Source organism: Scyliorhinus torazame, chromosome 8, assembly GCF_047496885.1.
Source record: "Scyliorhinus torazame isolate Kashiwa2021f chromosome 8, sScyTor2.1, whole genome shotgun sequence".
Lineage (NCBI taxonomy): Eukaryota > Metazoa > Chordata > Chondrichthyes > Carcharhiniformes > Scyliorhinidae > Scyliorhinus > Scyliorhinus torazame.
Genome location: NC_092714.1, coordinates 240,723,962 through 240,747,007, shown reverse-complemented (window position 1 = coordinate 240,747,007; position 23,046 = coordinate 240,723,962). Strand labels below are relative to the sequence as shown.

General features: G+C 49.3%; 2 protein-coding genes across 10 annotated transcripts in view; one reads left to right on the top strand and one right to left on the bottom strand.

The window, feature by feature from the left end:
• The window catches only part of LOC140428486 (receptor-type tyrosine-protein phosphatase T-like), a 1,877,905-nt gene that overhangs the window by 562,871 nt on the left and 1,291,988 nt on the right, over positions 1-23,046 (top strand). The window lies entirely within an intron of this gene.
• Positions 17,410-21,648, bottom strand: LOC140428485 (uncharacterized). Its single transcript, XM_072515004.1, has 2 exons — positions 21,568-21,648; positions 17,410-19,810 (listed from the first exon to the last, which is right to left on the bottom strand). Exons 1-2 carry the CDS (start codon positions 21,606-21,608, stop codon positions 18,562-18,564), a joined length of 1,290 nt encoding a protein of 429 aa, XP_072371105.1. The 5' UTR covers positions 21,609-21,648; the 3' UTR covers positions 17,410-18,561.

Genomic DNA, 23,046 nt, shown 5'->3' with positions numbered 1-23,046 from the left:
TACTGGCCTTGCCGTTGTTTCCCATGAACAAATAATAAAAAAAAGAATATCTGGGCAGCATAGTGGTGCAGTGGTTAGCACTGCTGCCTCACGGTGCCAAGGACCCGGGTTCGATCCCGGCTCTGGGTCACTGTCCGCGTGACGTTTGCACATTCTCCCCGTGTCTGCGTGGGCTTACCCCCACAACCCAAAGATTTGCAGGGTAGGTGGATTGGCCACGCTAAATTGCCCCTTAATTGGGAAAAATAAAGAAATAAAGAATATTTTGGAAGCTCACCGGTTGTAGTCAAGATGTCTGATTGAGCATTGCTCCATGTTTCCCATTTCAGAGCTGCGTTTTGTGACCCGTTGTAAACTATTATATTGACCAGGGCAGGTATTGATCTGCTAGTTAATAGCTGGTCTTTGTTTAAGGATTTTTATTTGGTGCGAGCTCACAGGTGGTTTAGAATTCCAATGCCTCATTCTTGGAGACACTTTGGTCAGTGACTCTTTATTGCCTTTTTCTTTCTTTTGTTGCTCGTAATTGCAGTTTTTAATCAGAGACACCCAAAAAGTGTTCATCAAATCGTTTTCCTTTGAATTCTATCATACATGATTATGTAATCAAGAGGAAGATGATTTTTCTTTTCATTTGAACACTGCAAAGATGACACAATATTCCTCTCCCTTCCACAAGGAGTACCAAACCATCTTTTAAAAATAAATTTAGAGTACCCAATTATTCTTGTACCAAACTATTTTTAATGAACTTCTCAGTACTTTTTCCCCACTTGTAACTTATTATTTCTCGTATTGTTATGTAGGCAGAGAAAACACTTAACACATATGACATTCCTTGGTACCAACCTATCTTGCGGTTATTACAGACCAGAACCTGAACTCGACCAGCCATATAAATACTGTGACTACAACATCAGGTCAGAGTCTGAGGATTCTCTGGTCAGCAACTCATTTCCTGACTCCCCAAAGCCTGTCCACCATCTACAAGGCAAAGCCAGGAGTGCGATGGAATATTGTCCGCTTGCCTGGATGAGTGCAGCTCTAACAACACTCAAGAAGCCGAAACCATCCAGGGCAAAGCATCCCACTGACCAGAGTAGATAGGGAGAAACTGATCCTGCTCATGAAAGGATCAAGAATGAGATGGTCCAGATTTGAAGTGATTTTCAAAAGAAGTAAATGTGACGTGCGAAAAAACATTTCCACCCAACGAGTGATTCGGGTCTGGAATGTACTGCCTGGAAGTGTGATGGAGGCAGATTCAATTGAGGCATTCAAGAGGGTACTAGGTCCTTACATGAATAGAAACAATGTGCAGGGGTATGTGAAAAAGGCAGGGGAATGGCATTAAGTCATGATGCTCATTTGGAGAGCTGCTGCAGACAAGATGGGCCAAATGACCTACTTCTGCGCCATAAGCCATAGCCATCGCCATAGCCAGCGATGCCAATACCCCATGAACGAATAATTTTTGAAAAAATGAACTGGTTAATCCACTCTTCAAATAGTAGAGCGGTGCCCTCTAAAAGCTTAACCATCCATGCATATATTGTCAGCATCAATTTCTAGGTTCTATTTTCTGGTGTTTTAATGCGCAAAAATCAGTGTCCTGTTTTGGGCGCATAGTGTTTCTTGGCGCCTGCAGTGCTGAGAACAACCCCGCTATCTAACGGGTATCTGCATTTTTTTTTTGCCTCGGTCAGGAACACTCTGCCGAGGCCGCACTTACCTCATTTCCTGCATTGGCGTGCTCAGCTCATTGGTGCAGAAAGAGAACATGTGGATCGGGGAGTCATTTTTAAATTTCACCCCGATCTTTCGACCCCCCCCATAAGCATCCCCGCCGGGGGCTCTGGACCCCCCTCCACTGCCCCAACTTGCCTCTCAGGGGGTTTTTGAGCCCCCCTTAACCCACCTCATAAGGGCATGGGCAACTTGGCATCTGGGCACCTTGACACTACCAGGCTGGCAGCTTGGCAGTAGCACTCGGGCACCTTGTCACTACAAGCCTGGAAGTACCATCGGAGTACCCTGGCAGTGCCAAGGTGCCAGCCTGGCAATAGCAAGGTGTCCAGGTGCCAGCAGGTGTGCCAGGGTATCACCCATCCCAGAGCATGACCACCCGGGGCCTCCAATGGCCTAGGAGACTCCCCAGGTGTGGTTACGTGTCTCCCAGGCGAGGGCATTAGTTACCGGACCTTGGGGGAATCCGGCTTACTTAATGGCTCACTTAAATATGTTAATCTAGATCATGTCCAGTGTGGGCAAGATTCAGCTCACATGTCTTGCGAGTTCTTGTTAGATCTCGCGAGGCATTCCGAGCATCGCAAATCTCACGAGATTTAACGGCCTCATCGCATCACCGGGTCAGGCGGGACGAGGTCATTCGATTGTGCCCACACTCTTGATTATACTATGAAATGTATTTGCATTGTACAGTCTTGTTGTAAACTTGCAAGCTATCCATAAGACTATAAGATGTCGGATCAGAAGTAGACCATTCGGCACATCGAGTCTGTTCCACCATTCAATGAGATCAAGACTAATCTGATATGATAATCCTCAATTCCACTTTCCCTCCTTGGGCGGGATTCTCCGACCCCCTGCCGGGTCAGAGAATCGCCGGGGGTCGGCCTGAATCCCGCCCCCGCCGGCCTCCGAATTCTCCCACCACCCAAAAACCGGCGTGGCTTGAGTCGCGCCGCCCGCCTCGGAGAATGGCGGGGTCCGGCGCGACTCAATGGGCCTCGGGGCCACCCGAATTCTCCGGCCCGCGATGGGCCGAAATCCTGCCCGCCTGTAGCCGCTCCCGCTGGCGTAAATTGGAGTTGGTCCCTTACCGGCGGGACCTGGCGGTGCAGGCGGCCTCCGGGGTTATTGGGGGGTCGGGGGGGATCTGGCCCCGGGCTGTGCCCCCACTGTGGCCTGGCCCACGGTCGGGGCCCACCAATCCGCGGGCGGGCTTGTGCCGTGGGGGCACTCTATTCTTTCCGCACCGAAGGCCGTGGTCATCCGCCATTCCCGGTGCTTAAGTGACTTCATGTGAGCATGCGTGGGGATGACGTCAGCAGCCGTTGACGCTTCTCGCGCATGCGCGGATCCGCGCTGGCTGGCGGAGTCCCTTCGGCGCCGGCTGGCGCGGCGCCAAAGGCCTTCCACACCGGCCAGCGGGATGCAAACCGCTCCAGCGCCGGCCTAGCCCCTGAAGGTGCGGAGGATTCCGCACCTTTGGGGTGGCCCGACACCGGAGTGGTTCCCGCCACTCCACTGCGCCGTTTCTGCCCGCCCCGCCAATTCCCGGAGAACCCCGCCCCTTATCTCTACAACCCTTTATGCCCTCACTGATTAAAAATCTATCTATGTCAGCCTTAAACATACTTAATGACTCAGCCACTGCAGTCCTATCCTCTGAATTTAGCTGTGCATCAGATCTCCCATCTGATATTATTTTTCTCTGCATGAACATGTTGGTGCAACTGTGGTGTATGAGTAGAATAGCATTGTCCTTTTATGCAAAGGTTTGCATGCACCTGATTTATCATGGATTTGCACTGAAATTTTGCTCCATGCAGAGTTTCCTGATCATTTGTTTCATTTCCAAAATATGTCTGTCGGAATTCCTTGCCATTCATTGGCATAGCCCCACCCTCGAGTGCAAAAGACCAACTCCCACAATTTTCCTGCAATTACCTAAATCACAAGCTCATGTGGATCACTGTTCAAAAATTGGGGTGCAGGGTGACACTTGGGCGACCTGATAGCATCACAGTTTAGTAGTTTAGTTTCAGGCTGGGAAGAGATCCTGACTTTTCCAGCTTTACCTGGAGTTACAAGAGTTTTGTTTTACAAAAAGTCTGGAACTAAGCAAGGTGACCAAAGTGCTATCTGCCTCTGAACTCGATTTTTGGATCTTCCACCCACTCCCCCACCCCCATCACTGATGTGTTGGGTGTTCTGGATCACGTACAGGTCACCAACACTTGAAGTAGTGCAACACTATTTTATTAAAAGGTTAACTATTTAAACATATTTGAACTGTGGGTAAATACGATACCAGCTTTAACTAAAGACCTTTGCCTTGTCCTAACCAGTTGATGCACTCAGCACATGGTGAATGTCTGTGTTGCAGGCTGTGAGCTCTGTGCTCCGAGCTAGCTGCTACTCGAATGAGCGGGAACTCTGATGCCCCCTGTCTTTATAGTGCGTGTGCTCTCACTGGTGATTGGCTGCGGTGTGTATGTTGATTGGTCCCACTGTATGTCCATCAGTGTGTGTCTGCACCATGATATACTGGTGTATATTATGACATCCCCCCTTTTATATAAAAACAATGTGCCTGCGTGACCATAAATAGTGTGTGGTGAATGTTCCTGGCTACGTGCGAAATATTTACAGGACTATGTCCATAAAACTAAGCTATTTACATGGGAAGGTGACTGGTGCAGAAAAAGCAGTGTGTCACACAAATAACGAGATGAACACTATATACAAACCACTTGAACGATTAAACGGAAGAACAGAACAGACCAGAGAGTCCATTAGTGCAAAGTTCACAAATTAAGTCTCTGAGGTGGGCGACGAATTCTGGTTGACCGCCTCAAGGGTGGGTCAGGAGCCACCAGCTGAGGAGCTGGCTGGACTGCGTCAGAGTGAGGAGGATGCAGAGTAACCGGAATCTCCGTATAGTCCAGGTCAGGGACAACAGGAGGGTGTGGCACTGGCGGAGGATCATGTAGCGAGCGCGGAACGAGATGAAGGGCACGCCGATTACGGCGCAGAATGGAACCATCCGGTAGACGAACCAGGAACGAGCGGGGAGCCACCTGCCGAAGAACCACAGCAGTTGCAGAACAGCCACCATCCAGAAGATGGATGCGGACGATGTCATCTGGAGCCAGAGCAGGGAGATCAGCTGCACGGGCGTCATGAGCCGCCTTGTGCTGTGCACGAGATAGTTGCATTCGTTGAAGGACCGGAACGTGGTCGAGTTCGGGGACGTGAATGGACGGCACCGTCGTCCTCAGGGTGCGACCCATGAGCAGCTGGGCTGGCGACAGGCCAGTGGACAGTGGGGTGGAGCGATAGGCCAGCAGGACGAGGTAGAAATCGGACCCAGCATCGGCAGCCTTGCAGAGGAACCGTTTGACTATGTGGACGCCCTTCTCCGCTTTACCATTGGATTGGAGGTACAGGGGACTGGATGTCACATGCACAAAGGTGTACCTCCTGGCAAAGTTGGACCATTCCTGGCTTGCGAAGCAGGGGCCATTGTCCGACATCACAGTGAGTGGGATGCCCTGTCGAGCAAAGATGTCCTTACAAACATGGATGACGGCAGACGATGTGATGTCGTGCAAACGTACCACCTCCGGGTAGTTTGAAAAATAGTCTACAATCAGAACATAGTCCCTGCCCAGTGCGCGGAACAGGTCTATGCCGACCTTGGACCAAGGGGACGTGACCAACTCATGGGGCTGTAGGGTCTCACGTGGTTGGGCCGGCTGGAACCGCTGACAGGTGGGGCAGTTGAGCACTGTGTTGGCGATGTCATCATTAATGCCGGGCCAGTACACTGCCTCTCGGGCCCGTCGGCGGCACTTCTCCACGCCAAGATGGCCCTTGTGTAGCTGTTCCAAGACGAGCTGACGCATGCTGTGCGGGATAACAATGCGGTCCAGCTTCAGGAGGACACCATCGACTACCGCCAGATCGTCTCTGATGTTGTAGAACTGTGAGCATTGGCCCTTGAGCCACCCGTCTGTTAGGTGGCGCATGACACGCTGTAGCAAAGGGTCAGCCGCCGTCTTGCGGCGAATTTGGACGAGGCGTTCATCCGTAGCCAGTAGATTGGAGGCCACGAAGGCCACATGGGCGTCAACCTGGCAGACGAATCCCGCTGGGTCACACGGGGTGTTGACTGCCCTGGACAGAGCGTCAGCTATGATCAAGTCTTTGCCCGGGGTGTATACGAGCTGAAAGTCGTATCGCTGGAGTTTGAGCAGAATGCGCTGGAGGCGAGGCGTCGCGTCGTTCAAGTCTTTTTGTATTATATTGACCAGTGGGCGATGGTCGGTCTCGACGGTGAATTGGGGAAGGCCGTACACATAATCATGAAATTTGACGACAACGGTCAACAGGCCCAGGCACTCCTTTTCTATCTGCGCGTAGCGCTGTTCCGTGGGTGTCATGGCGCGTGACGCATATGCAACGGGGGCCCATGATTTGGGCAGCACGGTAGCATTGTGGATAGCTCAGTTGCTTCACAGCTCCAGGGTCCCAGGTTCGATTCCGGCTTGGGTCACTGTCTGTGCGGAGTCTGCACGTTCTCCCCGTGTGTGCGTGGGTTTCCTCCGGGTCCTCCGGTTTCCTCCCACAGTCCAAAGATGTGCAGGTTAGGTGGATTAGCCATGATAAATTGCCCTTAGTGTCCAAAATTGCCCTTAGTGTTGGGTGGGGTTACTGGGTTATGGGGATAGGGTGGAGGTGTTGACCTTGGGTAGGGTGCTCTTTCCAAGAGCCGGTGCAGACTCGATGGGCCGAATGGCCTCCTTCTGCACTGTAAATTCTATGATACTCTATGATACTGAGGCCTCATCGCGTTGAAGGAGCACTGCCCCATGCCAGATTGGCTGGCATCGGTCGAAATTATTGTCTCTTTCGCTGGATCAAAAAAGGCCAATACCGGGGCCGTGGTAAGTTTGGTTTTAAGTTCTCTCCATTCGCTCTCGTGGGCAGGAAGCCATTGGAAGTCTGTCGTCTTCCTGACCAGGTTCCTGAGAGCTGTGGTATGAGAGGCGAGGTTAGGGATGAACTTCCCTAGGAAGTTGACCATGCCCAGAAATCGGAGGACCGCCTTCTTGTCCTCTGGCTTTTTCATGGCTGTGATTGCAGCCACCTTGTCCGCATCCGGCCGCACACCCAACTGGGAGATGTGGTCCCCGAGGAACTTGAGTTCCATCTGGCCGAAGGAGCATTTGGCTCTGTTGAGGCGTAGGCACTGCTCACGTATACGTTTGAACACACGCTGGAGGCGACTGATATCCTCCTGCGGGGTGGTGGCCCAAATGATTATGTCGTCAACATAGACGCGAACACCTTCAATGCCGTCCATCATTTATTCCATGATGCTGTGGAATACTTCTGACGCCGATATGATCCCAAACGGCATCCTGTTGTAACAATATCTGCCAAAAGGGGTGTTAAAGGTACACAGTTTCCTGCTGGATCTGTCTAGTTGAATTTGCCAGAATCCTTTCGAGGCGTCAGGTTTGGTGAAGAGCTTGGCCCGAGCCTTCTCGCATGTTATCTCTTCGCGCTTGGGGATTGGGTCATGCTCCCTCATTATGTTGCGATTCAGATCCTTTGGATCAATGCAGATTCTGAACTCGCCGGAAGGCTTCTTTACGCACACCATGGAACTGACCCAGTTACGGTTCCGTAACTCTGGAGATCACTCCTTGGTCTTGGAGGTCCTGCAGATGCTGCTTGAGGTGGTCCTTGAGAGGTGCTGGGACTCTGCGAGGTGCATGCACCACAGGCGTGGCATTCTGTTTGAGTATGATCTTGTAAGTATATGGGAGCGTGCCCATGCCTTCGAAGACGTCGCGGTGCTGGTCGATGATGGCGTTGAGTTGCGCCCTGAAGTCAGCATCCTGGAAGGCAGACGTGTCATCAGGAGACAGAGAGTGAACTCTTTGAACGAGGTTTAGCAATTTGCACGCATGCGCGCCAAGCAGGGAGTCCTTCGAGGAGCCCATGATCTCAATAGGAAGGATGGCTTTTCGTGACTTGTGCCTCACTTCGAGTTGGCATGAACCGGTAGCAGGAATGATGTTGCCATTGTAGTCCAATAGCTGGCAGGCTGATGGGAGAATGGTTGGTTTGACACGAAGGCTTTGGAAAGCAGACCACGCCATGAGATTGGCAGAGGCACCAATGTCCAGGCGGAATCTTATTTGGGACCGGTTGACCGTCAGGGTGGCACACCACTCATCGTCTGGATCGATGCTGTATACCGACAGCGGCTGGTGTCTTTGCTTCGGGGGCAGCCTGCTTTTCGTTACGACACCGACTCGAAAAGGCGCCTTCGGGTCCTCGGTGTCACTGCTGTGTGGGAGGTCGGAATCGGACTCGGTGACCGTGGGTTGAATTGCCCGAACATTCCTACGAGGCTGGCTGAAGCGATATGAATTGTCATAGAATTTACAGTACAGAAGGAGGCCATTCGGCCCATCGAGTCTGCACCGGCTCTTGGAAAGAGCACCCTACCCAAGGTCAACACCGCCACTCTATCCCCATAACCCAGTAACCCCACCCAACACTAAGGGCAATTTTGGACACTAAGGGCAATTTATCATGGCCAATCCATCTAACCCGCACATCTTTGGACTGTGGGAGGAAACCGGAGCACCCGGAGGAAACCCACGCACACACGGGGAGGATGTGCAAACTCCGCACAGACAGTGACCCAAGCCAGAATCAAACCTGGGACCCTGGAGCTGTGAAGCAATTGTGCTATCCACAAGGCTACCGTTGGAAGGCTGAGCTGCTCGACAGCAGGCAGCATAGTGGCCAAGTCTTCCACATCGTAGGCATTGTCGAGATTTTGCTGGGCATTGCCGCTTTAAATGGGCGGAGCCACAGTTGCCGCACGTTGTGACGTCAGCACGTTCGCTGCACCACCGCGCATGTGCGGTGCGATCCTGCGTGGTGCGTGCCTGCGCATTGCGTTCCTCCATGTCGCCGTCCCCTCGTTTGGTGCGTACAAGTGCGGGAGTCCGCAAAAAGCTCGCGAAATGGCCGCCCTCATCCAGGCTGAAGCCCTGGAGGTGTTCAATCACTTGGACCCATTCCGCCTCGTGGACACCTTGCCGCGTCGTTTCAGCCGCTTGTATATGGGAATATCGACTGGTGGCATTTTCATGTAGGACACTGGTCTCGATGGCGGTCGCTAGGGTGAGTTGCTTTACTTTGAGTAGCTGCTGACGTAGGGGGTCCGACTGAACACCGAAAACGATCTGGTCGCGTATCATGGAGTCGAGGTGGGCCCGTAGCTGCAAGATTGCGCAAGGATGCGGAGGTGCGTTAAAATGGATTGGAAATGTTCATCCTTACCATGCAAACGCTGCTGGAACACGTAGCGTTCAAAACTTTCATTCACCTCTATGCTGCAGTGAGTGTCAAATTTGAGGAGAACCGTCTTGAACTTCGTCTTGTCTTTGTCATCTGCAAAGGTGAGAGAGTTGAAAATATGAATGGCGTGGTCCCCGGCCGTGGAGAGGAGAAGAGCAATCTTTCTGGTGTCCAAACGCCCTCCCTGTCCGTGGCTTTGAGGTAGAGTTGGAAGCGCTGTTTGAAAATCTTCCAGTTGGCCCCGAGGTTGCCGGCGATGCGGAGCGGTGGTGGCGGGCTGATGTTGTCCATGTTGCAGAATGACGGAATGCTGGCGGAAGGCAGATCACTTGCAGGTAGGTCTAAGAAGTGTTAGTATGCAACCACACCTGGTATCATGATGTGTTGGGTGTTCTGGATCACAGACAGGTCACCAACACTTGAAGTGGTGCAACACTATTTTATTAAAAGGTTAACTATTTAAACATACTTGAACTGTGGGTAAATACGATACCAGCTTTAACTAAAGACCTTTGACTTGTCTTAACCAGTTGATGCACTCAGCACACGGTGAATGTCTGTGCTGCAGGCTGTGAGCTCTGTCCTCCTAGCTAGCTGCTACTCGAATGAGCGGGAACTCTGATGTCCCCTGTCTTTATAGTGCGTGTGCTCTCACTGGTGATTGGCTGCGGTGTTGTGTGTGTTGATTGGTCCCACTGTGTGTCCATCAGTGTGTGTCTGCACCATGATATACTGGTGTATATTATGACAATCACTTTCCACCATGGTGCACATCGGGACATAGGGGGCGGGATTCTGCGGGAATCGGCGGGGCGGGCAACCCCGGCGCGAAGGAGTGGCGTGAATCACACCGGCATCGGGCCACCCGAAAGGTGCAGAATCGTCCGCACCTTCAGGGGCTAGGCCGGCGCTGGAGTAGTTTGCGCCTCGCCGGCTGGCGCGGAATGGGCTTGGTGCCATGCAAACCACCGGTGCCGAAGGGCCTCCACTGGCCGGTGCGAGTTGGCGCATGCGCGGGAATGCCAGCATGTGCTGGCGTCATCCCAGCGCATGCGCAGGGGGGGATCATCTCCGCGTCGGCCATTGCGGAGGACCACAGTGGCCGACGCGGAAGAATAGAGTGCCCCCACGGAATAGGCCCGCCCACTGATCGGTGGGCCCCGATCGCGGGCCAGGCCACCGTGGGGGCACCTCCCGGGGCCAGATCGCCCCGCGCCCCGCCGAGGATGCGGAGGCCGCCCGCGCAGCCAGGTCCCGCCGGTAAGTACCTACTCTAATTTACACCGGCGGGACCAGCCGAAAACGGGCGGCCACTCGGCCCATCGCGGGTCGGAGATTCGTCGGTGGGGCCCTGCCAGCGGCCGCCGACCGGCACGGCGTGATTCCCGCCCCTGCCAAATCCCTGGCGCTGGAGAATTCGGCAGCCGGCAGGGGCGGGATTCACACCGCCCCCCCGGTGATTCTCCGACCCAGCGGGGGGGGTGGGGGGGGTAGGAGAATTCAGCCCAGGAATTAGGAGCAGAAGTAGGCAATTCAGCCCTTCGGGCCTGCTCCGCCATACAATCAGATTGAAGCTGATCTCTTCCTGGTCTCAAATCCAGCTCCCTAAAGCAGTTGCAGTGGCTTTCCCAATGGGTACACCTATGCCCAGCATCAACGTGAAGGTGGAGGAGTGGCCATAGAGGTAGGACATCCTGAGAGTGAGTCGCCACATCAATAGGCAATGCTCTACTTGCTATTACCCCTCCACAGAGCAAGCAGTGTTCAAGAACCTGTCGAAGGAATCATATTGACTGGTCTTCACAAAGGAAAACATCACCATCTATAGAAAATTCTGCAGGATTATCTCAAACCACAGTTTACTTCCTGCAGGGCATTAAACTTCGAGATGAAGGTCAGCATGGCCTCCAGCTCCAGATTTTCATTCAGTCATTCATGGGCATTGTGGTAGCGTGGCCCCTTTAAGAGAGCAGGCTCCATGGACCTTGTGGCTCGGTGCCAAACATGCAGGACAGGCGAACCCCAGCCAATGGGAAGTTTGCGCAGGACCCTGTGAGCAGTTCCCTGACAGTGTGGACTAGGGAGCTGAAGTGTAAAGACCTTTTGCATCATGTTCTGTGCCTGTTATCTAACTGCCTTTCCCTTTTGTTTACTACTGGAAGCCTCCAGTGGATGTCTCGAGCCACAACAGGAATATTTGCAACTTTCGCCAGGATCTGTAATGGCATGTGTTCGCCAGGAGATAGATGCCCTCATTTATCTTCTTTGGCATCTCATACGTGGGGCAATACAAAAGGTCGTGTTCAGTACTACGGGCTGCTGGGTTTTCCACAGACCCCACGTGGCGCTGAAAATGCCAAATCAGAATCCTGCAAGAAGTGCTTTGATTACCTTAGCATGCAGATTGGCTGCAATGTCCAACAGTGGATACTGTACATCAACATGCAGCATGCCACCAGCCATTGCCATCCTCGCCTTCAACAGTGATGACCAACTTAAACGTAAGACCACAGGAGATAAAGCGACCCTCTGATGCCATGACCCAGGACACAGTTCGAAGCAATGTACAATGCAGCAAAGGAGCATTACAGCCAGGCCACTGGTGGATAGTTTCTTCTAGGTTTTGCTTCAGTTGCCTGAACAGATGGGGGTCTCCTGACTGTGCTTGAGAGGGTGGAAAAAGTAATTGAGGCTCGCTGTGTACTACACAACGTGGGACTTGCTGAGCCTGGAGAGCAGCCCATGAAACTGGGATACCCTGGGTTGCATGCCCCTGAGGCAAAGGTGATGCCTGCTTCGGCAAGTCGTCACTTTCAGTTGCAGAGCAGTCAGACGCGTGGCAGAAGTTCAGCAATTGATGGTGAATCAAAGTGCAAATCCAACTTTAAATCAACAAATTATTGAATAGAAATGGGCTTTGATGAGCAACATGCCCTGTTATATATTTTCCTTTCATGTACGGAATGATCTGTCTCAGCTGCACGCAGAACAATACATTTCACTGTACCTTGGTCCACGTGACAATAAACAAATCCAATCTAAGGAGGAAGAGGTTGTAACTTACAACTAGGATAATTAAATTGGAAGGTGCAGACCCTTGTCCATAAAGCTGTATTAGTGTCCAACAATGGAGGTGAAGAGTCATACACTGCAATAAAGAATACACTCTCTATGGTATATTATTTGTGTTTTTTCTACTTAAATAAGGAGATGATCAAGAACAAACTGGTCTCCATTCATGACACAGAAAAGAAAAAGTAGATTGCCAAACTTTGACAATTTTCACTAGATCAAAAACATTTTGTTCAGTTATGTTGGCTATGTTTACAATTATAGGTACATTGAAAACTTTTGGTTTTAAGCTGTATTGAAGTCTACCTAACCACAATAATAAAATGCTCAAAGATGGACCTGAATTTGTGGCGTAATTGAGAATCAGTCCCCGGAATTAATTCCCAGACCAATGCCAATACTCACTGTCATTGCTTGGCAGGCAGCAATAAAATTGCCCACGCAAAGCATTTCTCCTCTGACTTTTCCATTGATGGTGCAGCCTGTATTTGCAGGCAGAGGTTGAACCATCGCTTGCTCATTAGTCAGTGCCCATAAATGTTTGCTGAAATACTCAGCAATTTAAGAACAATTGCAAATATCTTCGAAATTATTTTGTTTCAGTTTAAATTTAGAGTCCAAGTTTTCCATCATTATCAGCACCAGCGGCAGCCCAAGTAAGTAAGGGGGGAGCATTTGGGAGCAGTTGTGCGTTTTACTCCCCTCTCTCAGTTGCTGAAAGTTCTTTGTGATTTATTTGGGTCAGTTTTATCAACCAACAGATGGTTAATATGATCACTGAGACCAGACCACAGTTTAATATTCTATTTTGTAAACAAGGCATCTGGCTATGGAACACTTGGAGCTGACTGAGGTGTAGATGCTGGGCTGCAGATATTAATCCTAGTTTGTAGTTTCAGTGCAGATATTTGACACAACAAATTTACTATTTGCATATAAAAATGTCAAATAACCGTGGACTGAAATGTTAATTTGGAACAATGCTTCTTCTTTAACATTGTTAAGTCAGCCCCCCCCCCCCCCCAAAGGCTGTTTAGCACACTGGGCTAAATCGCTGGCTTTTAAAGCAGACCAAGGCAGGCCAGCAGTATGGTTCAATTCCCGTAACAGCCTCCCCGAACAGGTGCCGGAATGTGGCGACTAGGGGCTTCTCACGGTAACTTCATTGAAGCCTACTTGTGACAATAAGCCATTTTCATTTCATTTCAAGCTCTCGATCTCCAAATTAGACTGCATCAATCTCATCCGTTTGCTTGGGACCCAGATCAGTTTTGAGGCGTGTGGAACATAAACAGGAGCATGAGTGTGATGGTTGAGAATTGTGCTTTTGAATCGATTGCTTCCCCTGCTGTAACTTGTCCTACTACCAACCCCTGCTCAACAGTTTTGCCCTGCCTTAACTGTTTGAGAGAAAATAAAGGGCAGAGTTTTATTTTAAACAAAATAAATCCAGGTACATTGGGCGGGATTCTCTGACCCCGAGCCAGGTCGGAGAATCGGCCGGCGGGGGGGCGATTCACGCGATGCTGCTCCGACGCCAGTCCGCCGATTCTCCGGTTACCGGAGAATCGTCACCATTGGCGCCGGCGCAGTCGGCGCGGCGCCGGTCAGGGGCCGGCGATTCGCTGCGCGGGATGGGCCGCTTGCCCGCAGAAATAGGCCAAGTCCCACCGGCGCCATTCACATGTGGTCCTACCCAGCGGGACCTCGCCGTACATCCTGCGGGGGGGGGCGGTCTGGTGGGTGGGGGGGGGGGAGAGGGGGGATCCGACCCCAGGGGTCCTCCACGGTGGCCTGGCCCGCGATTGGGGCCTAACGATCGGCGGGCCGGCTTCTCCTGGTGGGGGCCTCTATTACTCTGCATCGGGCCCCTGTAGCTCTACGCCATGTTGCGTCGGATCTGGCGCGGAGAAGCCAACTAGCACGCATGCGCGAATTCACGCTGGCCGTGGCGCGCATGCGCAGACCTGCGGCGCCTCTGTGACGCTGGTATTGGTAGCTGGAACTGCGTGAGTTTCTCCAGTGCCATGCTGGGCCCCTGTAGGGCGCAGGCTCTCTGCTCCTGGGGGCCTGTTGACGCCGTCGTAAAACGCACAACGTCATCAACACATAGCCTCAGGATCAGAGAATCCCGCCCATTATTCCTTTGCAGGGAGTTTTTTTGCTGCTTATTTTATACTTGAATTTCTCCTGGCAATGCCTGAGCAGCAGCCAGATAGCTCTGGAGAAAATCGCAGCACAGGATAGCAAGCTGCAGCAGCAATCTTACTTCAAAGTCAAAATAGCAAATATTGGAAGTACACTGCCAGTATCAATAAAGAGAAAGGTTAACATTGAAGACTGTAGATCAATTGTTTGGATCTTGGAATTATTGAAGGAAGTAACATAAAAGAGGAGAGATAGGTGAATGTCAACCAGTGAAATATGGTTACATCTATCTTTGGGGTGCATTTAGTTACATGAAGAAATTATGGGATTCTTTTTCTCCTCAGTGTTATACATGTTTCATTCAACCATTTCTCCATGATTTCAATCGGGTTTTATATTAAATCTTCATCATTACATCTCAATGACATTTATGATTTTCAGATGGTGCTTTTGAGATGCTGTAGAGTCTTCCTGTTGACTTTTAGTGCAGTTCATCAGGGATAAGGCATGATGTGGTGAAACATACCGTTGTCAATTGTGAAATAAGTTTCGAGCAAGCCATGTGTTCACAGGTGGCTCCCAGTCTTGACTATATTTATTCCAATAAACATTTAATGTTTATTAGTATTACCTTTCTGGAGGTTCCCTTCTCCATGAGAGTGCAAAATTAATTGGAAGAATGAAAGCCTAAATGAGATTGCAGCTCGAATTCACCCTCCTTGCTGATCATCACAAAATCCCCTCACATTCATGGGTTCACGGATTTCCACTTCATTGGTAGTGAAAGGCCTGAGGACAGGCGATGACGATTGTGGTCTCTCCTGAACGCTGTCTTGTCTTAGGACAATTAATGTAGACATTGAAACTAGCTGAGAATAATGTAAGATGCCCTCCAACCAAACAAAACCTCCTCAAGTAAAGACCGAGATTCCAATCCAGCTCCTACTTAAAATAGATGAGTTTTTTTCCCCCTCATTGCCTCTGTATTCTCATGATGTGCAGCTCTTCATCATGAAGGCTCTTACGAGGCGGCATGGTGGCACAGTAGTTAGCACTGCTGCCACACACCGCCAAGTACCCGGGTTTGATCACGACCCAGGGTCACTGTACATGTGGAGTTGGCACATTCTCCCTGTGTCTGCGGGGGTCTCACCCCCACAACCCAAAGATATTTGGCATGTCTGCATTGACTCTCACAAACTTCTACAGATGTGCGATAGAGAGCATCCTATCCGGCTGCATCACAGCCTTGGACTGAGCAACTGCTCAGTCCAAGATCACAAGAAACTACAGAGTGTGGTGAACTAAGCCCAGCACATCACACAAGCTTTCCACCTCCACATTGACTCTGTATTCACCTCTTGCTGCCTCAGGAAGGCAGACAGCATTATCAGAGACCCCTCCCACCCAGGCTTACCTTCTTCCAGACCCTTCCATCAGGCAGTAGGTACAGAAGTCTGAAGACCCGCACATCCAGACATAGGAACAGCTTCTTCCCCACAGCTACAAGATTCCTCGACGACTACACCCTCGGACTGATCTGTTCCCTGTAAGAACACTATTCACGACGCCCTATGCTGCTCTTGCTCATGTATTTGCTTTGTTTGGCCCCTTGTTCTGCAGTGTAACCAATCACTGTTTGTCGATGTACCATTGTCAATGTTCTCTGTCGATTATTTTCTTTGTCTACTATGTACGTACTGTGTACATTCCCTCAGCCACTGAAAAATACTTTTCACTGTACTTCAGTACATGTGACAATAAATCAAATCAACCAATCAATCAATATGCAGAGTAGGTGAATTGGCCACGCTAAATTGCCCCTTAATTGGATTTTTTTTTTAAATGAAGGCTCTCAAGGTTTCCAATGAATTTTCATCAGCTGTATAGGAAACAAATGAACTGAATCCACAATGTACCTACTTCTACCTTGCCCTCGTTCAGTTTTTTTGGTTTGACAGTAAGTGACAACAATCACCAGAAATTGAGTGGATTAAGAAAAGTTCAGTCTTTGCATTTAAAAAAAAAAATTTCATGTAATGTGGGGGTCGCAGTCAAGGCTAACATTTGTTGACCATCCCTAATTGCCCTTAAGAATGTGGTGTGAGCCACCTTCTTAGACTACTGCATTCAGTCTAGTGTCGTTACACCCACAGTGCTGTTAAGGAGGGAGGTTCCACGATTTTGATTCAGCAACAGTGAAGGAACGGTGACATAGTTCCAAGTCAGGTATACAGCTTGGAGGGGATCTGGCAGGTGGTGGTGTTCATATGTGTCTGCTACCCCTGTTCAAGTTAGTAGAGGTTGCAGATTCGGAAGTTGCTGTCAAGGGAGGATTGGCGAGTTGTTGCAGTGCTGATACGCTGGGCACTTCTGATGCCGGGCCTCTTTCTGATGCCCGCACCAGTGTACGGTTTAGGGAGCACTGGCTGCATGCTGAAATCAGAGACAGCACAAACTTGGCCTCCGACCTGTATTTCTATCAGTGGACATTAGTTATTTATGCATCTTGTTCTCTGCACCCGTTTTTGGAAATTATCCAATTTAACCCTACCCCCACCTCAGGAATGCAGTGATATTGGATACATATTTAACTTTAGATTTTAAAAATAATTTCAGTATATTCTGAAGAGTTACAGGTGAATGATGAAGCATGCAATTTTTTATTGAATGAAATTAAATGATTCAGATGCCAGCACCCCATCATCACCACCAAACACATACACATAACTACACACAAAACACACCTGTACATGCACACCCCCTCACACGCACACATGTGCCCCCCTACAGCCTCCAACACACCCACTCCCCACAAATACACCCCCTCGCCCCCCACACACACACGCATCCACACACCCACCCACATCCCCCTCACCCTCCCCACGCACACCTCCCTCATACTCCTCCCACCCCCCCCCCCACCCCCCCCCACACATATACATTGCTCACTCAAACACACACACATGTCTCTCCCAATGTTGATCTCCAAATTTCTTTCTCTGTCAGTCTGGCCTCAATAAAAGTTGAGACGGATTCGCACGTAAACAGAAGTTATTTATTTAGCTTGCAAGCTTGAATCATCTTACAGAAATGTAACAGGACATCCAGCCTCTTACACTCCAGAAAACGACTGAACTAAAAGACAAAGGGATCTCTGCAAAATCAATTCAAATGGTATCAAGTTTCACATACTCGACGGACATAGGTCAGCCTATGTCCCTCCTGACCTGTTCGATCTATTCTGATTGGCTCACTTCCAATCCCTTTCTCTGGCCCCTATCAATGAAGCATCACTCTCATAGACACACCTCTTCCTGCTTTTTCCATGCGGTCTCGAATTCCTTTGTCCCTAACTGCAAGAATCAAAGTGGCTTATTTCTACATTACATTAACTAGTATCTCTAAAGTAACTATTTTATATCACATTCGTCATTCCCTCCTTTTATCATTCCATGATAACCGAACTATCCAATCTATAGCTACGGTTCCTCATCTAAAAAGATCCGTCGCTGCATTTCCAATTCCTGTCTTAGCCCCCCTTCATCTGCTTCACCCTCATGGATTTTAACAGTTAAATTTTTTTCTCGGTGATTGGGGCGGTGATCTGATCCAGTGCACCCCGCATTCTACCCATCACACATTTAAGGATGGCCAGGCCCACAAAGATGCAGCCGATAGCTACCACTAGATACATGGCCATATTTATCAACCAGTCCTTCCATCCTCCAAATCCCCAGTTACCCCAAGAGTCAGGATCCTGCATCCCGTCCAAGTGATCCCGTATGCGATCCATAAATGTAGTAATGTTAGCAGTCAAGTCCTGAATCCCCATAATACACTTGCCCTGTACTATGGCGCATACCCCACCCTCACGGGCCAGAAGATAGTCAAGAGCATACCGGTTCTGCATTGCAAACAACCGTAGCTGAGACAACTCCTTAGTTATTGCCCCGAGGGCTCCCAAGGTTTCATTTCCCAAAATGGTAAGGCCGCAAATAAAATAATTCCGATCACTAACAGCCAAGGAACCCCCCACACCTCCCAGTGTCAATACGCTCAGAATGCCCCACCCGGCTGAGTGGCCCCGGTTGGGTGCGAGAACCTGAGGTTTTTTCCAGTTCTCGCAAAATTCAGCAGAGACTGCCCGGCGTGCTAACTGATTATGCAGGTTCCACGCCGAAGGGCAGGGGACTGTGGTAGGGACTAGAGTCCCAATAGCAATTCGGCGGGGAAATGGGGTGACAAAACGTTGGTCGCCGTACCATTAAATAAAAAGTAGTATCCTTGTTCCGTGTGGAGACTAGCATCACAATCAGCATATCGGTTGCGTAAGGACCTCCCAGTAGCCCAGTTTATCCAATTTTGAAATGCCCATTCGGGCCGCCCAGCAATGCAGAAAGCCCTATTCCCAACAGTGATATGAGAGACATTCGCCCAGCCACAAAGGAGCTGGAGGCCAGCGTTCAATGGAACGCAAGTGGTGTTATAACAAACGCATTGGCCAGACGCCTGGGTGATATGGCACCTCCTGTCCGTACAGGTGGGAAACAGACATGTTATATTTGTGTCCACCTCTACCAGCAAACAGCCGTACCCTTCACTGCTGAAGCAATTCTCGTACGACCGGGAATCCCTATTGGGAGTGAAGTGGCTAGGTATGTACGCCCTCCACCGTCGCAGCCTATCGTACTGTGAATGGGAATTATCCCGAGGGAGGGGAAGGCAAATAGCCGGTGGTGCTGAATCCGGATCGTAAGGAAGAGTGACTTGCTCGGGCAATGGCTCGGAACGCTGACAATGAACCACCGTTTGGGGAGTGCCCCAAAGCGGTGAAACAGAAAATAACCTAGACACCGCTGCGGGGTTTGGGTAGCAGACAACCCGTCCCTGGCCATACAGACGGTGGTAAATCTGGTAGAAGAGATTCATACTACCCGGGTTTTCCTCAGTTTGGCCTTTAATTAACTTAAGTGCATCTCCCGGTAACCTACGTTCTAGCTGTACTTCCCTTCTCACACGCCCCGTCCTCTCTCTAGTCCCTTTCTCTTTCTCATGGTCTCTTCCTACACTCTTCTGACAGCTTGATGTTACCTTTATTGTACCACTTTTAACACATCCAAAATCAAATTTACATGTATTCCAAAAACAAGGCAATGTCCATATAATGTTCCCTTCCCATCGCCGGGACCGGTGCAGCTGCTTCATGACTCCCGCATTCTCCTTAACTTTGATGACCTTCCATGAGTCGATACCATGTCCTCGTATATGGGGGCAGCGAAGAACATCACCTGTGCATAGGTGATGTATCCTTGTAGATTGGTTGGGGCTACACAGATACATAATATTCCCCTTTTCCATGTCCATCGCCAATAACACGCCAAGCGAAGTGAGGCCAAATATCAGACAGACGATGCGTAGCCACTCCATCATGCTCCACACCTGTAAAATAGCACTGGAGAAGGGAGGCAGGTTAGTATCCGACCTTTTACAGTAGTGGAGATGGACTCAATTTACAGTGATGTAGGTGGACCCAAGCACTTCGCCCCTCCACTTTAACTGCTGTGGGGGTGGTAAGGAGAACTTGGAAGGGCCCGTCCCATCGCGGCTCCGACCCCTTCCTAGTCCAATTTTTTTGACCATGACATAACTACCGGGCTGGACTGAAAGTGAGCTAGGTACTGGGGGCAATGGCTCGTGAGCCGCGCAGACTTGGCCATGGAGTTCCTTGAGCACTTGCGTAAGGGCCAGAACATAGGTGGTCATTTCCTCAGTCATCTGATGAAACTGAACCCGTCTGGGAACCTGCAGGCTCCAAGGAGTTCTAAGAGGCCTGCCATAGAGAATCTCGGCGGGAGAGAGCCGGGCTGGTCCCGCAGGTGTAACCCGCAGCTGGAAGAGGGCAACGGGGAGCAACTTAAGCCATGTCAGTCCCGTGTCTGCTCTTAAGTTAGCCAATTTAGTTTTGAGGGTCTGATTGTGTCTTTCAACCAACCCGGCTGCCTGCGGTCTGTAAGCACAGTGTAACTGCTGGCGTATGCCCAACTGGGAGCAAAACTCCTTGTTAATTTGTCCAATAAAATGAGGCCCATTATCAGAACTTAACTGAGCTGGTATACCGTACCGGGGAATGATTTCCCTCATCAAGACTTTAACCACAGGAGCAGCTTTACTATAGATAGTCGGATACGCCTCGACCCATCTGCTGAACACATCCACAGTGACCAAAACATATTTGTAACATTGACACCTTTCCAACTCAATGTAATCCATTTGGAGCGTCTCAAAGGGACCACTGGGCAACGGGGTTTGCCCCTTCCCACAAGGGATACCTTTTCCGGTGTTATATTGCTGACAAATCAAACACCGATTACTGATACTTTGGGCCAACCCCTGCATTTTAGGGTGCCACCAAGTGTCCAGCAACAAATCACTAGTCCCCCGAGCCCCACAATGAGTTGCAAAGTGTACACATTCGATGACCCATAAAGCCAGTACATCAGACATACAAGTCTGATGTGCAGGCGTGGTCCATAAAGAGGAAACAGAATCATATGTACAACCTAACCGTTTCCACATTTGTTTATCACTCTCAGGAGCATCCTCCTGTAACCTTATGACGTCTGGCATTGGCTTGTCAGAAGCAGACACATTCATAGTAGATCGTTTAGTCTGACTTAACATTTTAGGCACCATCACTTGCTGAATTTGTGCGGCTGTGCGCGCTGCACAATCTGCTCGTTCATTACCAACGTCAACTGGGGTTGTACCATTCGTGTGGGCAGCGGATTTAATAACGGAAATCTGCGCTGGCATAAGGGGGGCCTGCAGTAGGTCATTAACTAAACCCCGGTGGGATATTTGACCACACATAATCATGTCAGGTTGTTCTGACGAAATGTCACTCAAATCGCCCCTTTTGTGGTAGTTTCCTGAATCAAGGCTAAACAGTCGTGGCCAGGTGCGTCTTCATGGACAGGGGGACCACTAAGAAAACAGGCTGGATTGATAGTGGTACAGTGTTTAAATGTCAGACGTGGATTGTTCAAAAGGTATATCTCATACCTATTCTGACGAGCTGCGGTAAGATGCTGACCATTCGCCCCATATCCCTGGCATGGTACTGGTCATGGACCTGACGTGTAATATGAGGGCTTACCGAAGCTGACTGTGGCCATAAATGTGGTGATATTGTAACAAAATCGGCTGTACCTTCTTTTCCCGTGACTGTGGCTGTAACCTTGACTGGCCATTCGGTCTCAAGTAATGGCCGGTATTTGTCCTCCAAATCCCTGTTTCGTCCAGTTCTGTCATAGGCCAGGGTAACGTGATGCAGTGATAGTGGCTGTTCAATGTCTAACGTCCACCACTGGGGGGTGATAGAAATATAGCACTGTTGTCTCATCCTCCTCTTCGCTGATCCACCCACCCAAAGTCACTATATTGGAGCTCCTGCTGGTAAACTACCATTTCTGCCGCTTGTTGGGATCGCAGATCATCCTTTTTCATTACATACTCAGTCTTAACCTTTGTAACTGAGCCTCCTTCTTGGCCTACACCCTCCTTCCAGTAAAATCTGACTGCCCTTGCCATCTGGGAAGGGTCGTTCTCTGTCCAATTCATGTTATTACATTTCACAGCAGTAACCACAGAAGGTGGTAGGCAATGCATTAACATAGCACAGTATTGAGGGGAATTCTGACCATTTTGATACAGCAAATCGCCTGACTGCCCCCGGTAGATTTCATTAAAACGCCCCAGACATTCCTATGGCTCGTCAATCTTCCTAGGTTTTAGGTCTAAGATAACAGAAAGATTTATGGGCCTTTGAAATGTGCTATTCAACGCATTCAAGAACTGTGTCCTTCTTTTCTCTATTTGCTCTCTTTTTTTTTAAACTTAAAAATGTTTGAAAATTCAAATTGAATTACTGCAACTTGCAAGCTTAGCTCTGATCTCAACTCAGAACTAAATTTACAATTTGCTTAACACAAACTTGTATAACATTTACAACTTAATTATTTCTTTATCTTAACAATTTTTCTTTTAACAAGTTTTTTTTCTGTTACATACACATAAGTATTAGCAAAATCAACTATCATCTCCAGATTGACACTTTTTAAAATGGTGTCCATGATCTTCTTTAAGTTTCTATTAATCTCCAGATAAAATGAGATAAACCTTATTTCAAGTAAATAAAATTTAAGATTCTGGCAATTTCAATCAATTGCTTTCGAAAATAATAACTTTTATCAAAGAGGTGGAGAAACCCACTGGTTTCCTTTAATTAATTCAAAACGTAACTTTGCTGGTGTTCACTGACTCAAAGGAAAGGTATCCGATTACACTGCAGACTGGTGCTGTTATCTCAAGGCCTGAGTGAGAAGCACTGTCTGTTTTCAACTCCGCCTGCTGCTGTTAACCCTTTGAGAGACTTCTGCTTCAACCTCACAATCTCAACTAGACCTCGGAACTTTACAGTCCAAGGAGACAATTTTAGCTTAATCAACTATATATTTAAAACACTCACACATAGAGTTGAACCATCTTCAGATTTAAAAACAGTTATACTGGACTGAACCTTCATTAATTAAGTCACATCAGCCTCTGAACCCTAATAATAGACTGAACCTTTATTATTTAAGTCACATCAGCCTCTGAACCCTGATAATAGACTGAACCTTTATTATT

Coding starts and splice junctions, on each gene's coding strand:
- LOC140428485 (XM_072515004.1), bottom strand. CDS start 21,608: ATGGCCAGTCAAGGTTACAGCCACAGTCACGGGAAAAGAAG. Junction 19,811..21,567: donor CACAGTCACGGGAAAAGAAG/GTACAGCCGATT, acceptor TCCCTTCTCCAG/TGCTATTTTACAGGTGTGGA.